Source organism: Chrysochloris asiatica, unplaced genomic scaffold (genome assembly GCF_000296735.1).
Source record: "Chrysochloris asiatica unplaced genomic scaffold, ChrAsi1.0 scaffold00535, whole genome shotgun sequence".
NCBI classification, from domain to species: domain Eukaryota; kingdom Metazoa; phylum Chordata; class Mammalia; order Afrosoricida; family Chrysochloridae; genus Chrysochloris; species Chrysochloris asiatica.
This window is the reverse complement of record NW_006409053.1, coordinates 565,255-569,734: the sequence shown is the minus strand read 5'-3', so window position 1 is coordinate 569,734 and position 4,480 is coordinate 565,255. Positions and strand designations below refer to the sequence as shown.

Sequence of the window (4,480 nt, the reverse complement as noted above, 5' to 3'; positions counted from 1 at the left end):
TCTATTGGTGGTGATATTTTTCATATTAATAGTGTCACCTCATGCCTTGACACACCACTGATCTGCCAGGTGGTTGAATTTTGGTGGCTAGTGTACTTTTGTGATACAAAAAAGCTATGCCATGTTATGTTAAATACCTTTAGAGTATAATCATGGTGGTCAGATTTCAGCAGAGGTCCCAAACAAATAAATATTAGGAAGAAGGAGAGGTGAATTACTTCTGAATGGTTAGCCATTGAAAACTCTGTGAATAGCAGTAAAACACTATTGATAACAGTTAGAATATTAAATATCAAAAAATGAAGAAAAGCACCATAATACTGTCAGATAAAATGCTGGAAGATGAGTCCCTTAGGTTGGAAGACACTCAAAATATGGCTGAGGAAGAGCTGCCTCCTCAATGTAGAGTTGACCAGGATGACATGAATGGAGCAAAGATTTCGAGATTTTCACTTGTAGATGGGTCACAATTAAAAATTAGGAGAAAAACTATAAACATCTATGAATAATCAAAACATGGAATGTATGAATCATGAATCTATGAAAACTAGAAGTGGAAAAAAATGAAATGGAACAAATAAAGATTAATATCTTAGGGATTAGTGAGCTGAAATTGACTGGTATTGGCCTGGTATTGAATCTTGACTATCAAATGGTTTACTATGCTGAAAAAGACAAAGTGGAAAGGGATGGTGTTGCAGTCATAATCAAAAGAACACTTCAAGATCCATTTTGAAGTGTAATGTTGTCTGTGAAAGGGTAATGTCTAAACACCTACAAGGAAGACCAGTGAATACAATTATTATTTAATTTTATGCACCAACAGCTAATGCAGTGGTGATGTAATGAAAAAATTCTACCAACTTCTTCAGTCTGAAATGGATCAAACATGCAATTAAGATGCATTTATAATCACTGGAGATTGGAATGCAAAGATTGGAAACAAAGAGGATCAGTAGATGGAAAATATGGCCTTAATAAAAGAAACAATGCTGTAGGCCATATGATAGAATTTAGTCCTGGTGTGGTGCTGTGGGTTAATGCTCCAGACTGTAAAGCCATTTGAACTGCAAGGTCAGTGGTTCAGGCTCACCAGTCACTCTTTGGAAACCCTATACCGGGTCACTATGGGTCGGAACCGACTCGATAGCACTTGACACCAACAATATGTCATATATTGCAAATGACTCTTTAAAACCACATAAATGAGATTATACATATGGACCTTACCAGAGGGGTACGTAGGAATCACATTGACTCCATGTGTGGGAAGAGACGGGGAAAAAACCTACTGCATCAGCAAAAACAAGACCAGGGGCAGACTATGGAACAGACCTCCAATTATCTCATATGAAGTGCATGCTGGAACTATAGAAAATGAAAACAAGTCTGTGAGAACCCAAATTTGACATTAAGTGGATCTTAAATTGAGGGGATTATTAACATTTTTGAATTTTGTTTTTGGTTTTTTAATGAAGACATAAAAGAGATACTTGCAATTTCAAACTTGCCTCACAGTACTCTAGGTATGATTTTGGACTCTTCACACTTCTTGACGTCTCTCAAGGAAAAGCTTAGAACACTTTCCTCATGAATAGACACACTATCTAGGTAATCCTAACGTGGATCAGTATACTTGTTTGCATGCCAAATCAAAACTCCCTTGCCCTCCCACATGCCTGAGTGTGAGAGAGAAAGAGTTAGGGGTCTGTTTGTGGATATTGTCTAAGTTTAATGAAGTGTGAGAGTTGAACAGAGCAATGATGACATTAAAAACTATTCCAAGATGGTTTTCCCAGTCAAGTAACTTGTGGTGCACTTGGGATGCTATTCTTAGCAATTTTGCTCTGTGGAAGGTACTTGCCTGTCCATTTCCTGCTCAGGAGCCTGTCAGAAAGCATCCTGTAGAGAAACTCACTTTAAATTGTTGGTAAACTCTCAATTGCTGCTCTTAAGAATTTATATGTCTGCACTCATGGGGAAATGTTTTCTCAATATTTGTATTGATTTTCTTATTGTTTCTGTGTTGAGTCAGATCCTTTGTACTTCAGAAAAATAAATAACACCTTGTGTTTACATTAAAAAAAAAATGCTCTTGAGAGCCTCTCAAGAAAAGATATGAGCCATTAAACATTAAAGACCAGAAGAATGTGGGGAACATCATACAGGAAAAAGTAAAATGTCATTAAGAAGACAAGAAAGAAAGAAAAGACCAATATGGATGTCAGGAGAGACTAAATCATGCTCTAAGCCTTAGTGATGCTAAAGCAGTAGGAAGGATTGAGGAGGTAAAAGAGCTGAACAGAAAATTTCAGTGGGTAGTTCTAAAAGCCAAAGTCAAGAATGATAATGAAATGTGCAAAGAGTTAGAATACCAAAAGGATGAATACATCCAGCAATTCCCAAGCTGTAAAAACTGAAGGAAAAAATTCCATCCTCAACTTGCAATAATGAAAGATTCTATTGACTCCTGGTATGGCACTTTATGATCAACATTGGACTTCAAACACAAGGCCAGAAATGGATACATACCAACTTCTCATAGGAAACCCTATAGAAGATCACTATTAGTTGAAATTGATTCCATGACATTTAAAAACATCAAAAAGTAGACAAAATATTGAATGATGAGAAATCAATTTTATACATTTTTGTTCATTCTTTAATGATGTGCTTTATTTCCATAGCAATTTTCTCAATGACATCATGACATCTTTGTTTCTTAAACTATATATCATGGGATTAAACATAGGGGTGAAGATAGCATATAAAAGTGAAAGCACCTTGTCATTTCCCTCTGATTGACTACTCTTGGGTCTTAGGTACGTAATAGTACTAGATCCAAAGAATAACAGTACAACCATAAGATGAGATGAGCAAGTGGAGAAGGCTTTGGTCCTACTTGTGGCTGATGGCAGCTTCAGGATGGTGGAGATGATTTTACTGTAGGATCCAAGTATCAACAGAAAAGGAACTGTGACAAATAACACGACATCTATGTAGACCAATAGCTCATTGACAGAAGTGTCTCCACAGGCCAGCTTGATTATTGGGGGAACGTCACAGAAGAAGTGGTTGATCTGGTTAGGGCCACAGAAAGGCAGAGAGAAAATCTGATATGTCTGCCCTATCTGAACTGGTATGCCAGCGACCCAAGAGCCAGTCACTAACTGGATGCAGAACCTTTGGTTAATGACTAGAGGATAGTGCAGTGGATTACAAATGGCCACATAGCGGTCATAGGCCATCACTGTCAGGAGCAAACACTCTGTGGCTCCAAGCATAAGAGCAAAGCACATCTGTGTAGCACAAGCAACTAAGGAAATGCTTCTTCTCTGAGTCCCAAGATTCTTCAGCATTCTGGGGATAGTCACTGATACATAGCAGATTTCTGAGAAGGAAAAATTTGCCAGAAAAAAGTACATGGGGCTCTGAAGAGCAGGGTCCAATTTAGTTATTAGAAATATGGTGCCATTGCTCAAAAGGATAATAATGTAGATGATTAGAAATAATCCAAACAGAAACCACTGTAGATGGGGTAAATCAGCAAAATCCAAGAGAACAAATTCTTTTAATTTGGTTAGATTTTCTTTTGGTAGTTTTTCTTGATGATTCATCTGTGGAAAACATAAACTTACTTAAGGAATTCTCTATACCTCCTAGTGCTTCTTCTATAAATAATATTGAGGTGTCTGAATTGAATTTTACAACCATTGACATTGTTTTTCCTTTAATAAGGATCCTATTTATTTATGTCTCACATCCTCCTACATAATCACATTAAACAGTCCCTTCAATTTTATGTTAAGATCATTTCATTATACCTTTGGAGCATATCCCAGGATAAATCAAGCTATCCTTTATTCAGTACAGGCATTGGAACAATTGCCATCTGCTGGAGATGGTTCCTATTATACAGTCTATATTACATAGTTTTGAGGGAACGTCTTGATAACATTTCATTTTGCAAAATGGAATAAACAACATCTTTTGATGGATTATTTAAATAACTTAGGTTCCATAGAGTTGACACCCAATCATAACACCCTACGAACAATAGAACTAACTAAACCCTGCCCAGTTCTGCACCATCTTTATAACTATTGGTACATTTGAGCCCATTGTTGCTATCCCTGTATTCGTCTGTCTCCTTGTGTTCTTCCTCTTTTTTAGTAACCCTTCATTTTATCAAGGCTGGTGTCCTCCAGAAACCATTTACTCTGAGTAACATACCTGAAGTATGAGAGATGAAGTCTCATCATTCTGGCTTCTAAGTGGCATTTGGGCTGTGCTTTTTCCAAGAAAGATTTGTGTGTTCTTCTGACTGTCCATGGCACTTTTAATATTTTTCTCCAACACTATAATTCAAATGCATTTATTCTTCTACAGTCTTCCTTGTTCATTGTCCAAATTATACACATATATGAAGTGACAGAAAATACCTTGGTTTGAGTTAGGCTTACTATAGTCCATAAACTGA

The 4,480-nt window shown here is 36.8% G+C and overlaps 1 protein-coding gene across 1 annotated transcript in view; it reads right to left on the bottom strand.

The window, feature by feature from the left end:
* Positions 1-2,675: 2,675 nt before the first annotated feature.
* LOC102833393 (olfactory receptor 10AG1-like) overlaps positions 2,676-4,480 on the bottom strand; it is a 2,194-nt gene continuing 389 nt past the window's right edge. The window contains exon 2 of the mRNA XM_006877612.1: positions 2,676-3,633. Coding sequence (XP_006877674.1) covers positions 2,676-3,633 — 958 coding nt within the window. The remainder of the gene's footprint in view (positions 3,634-4,480) is intronic.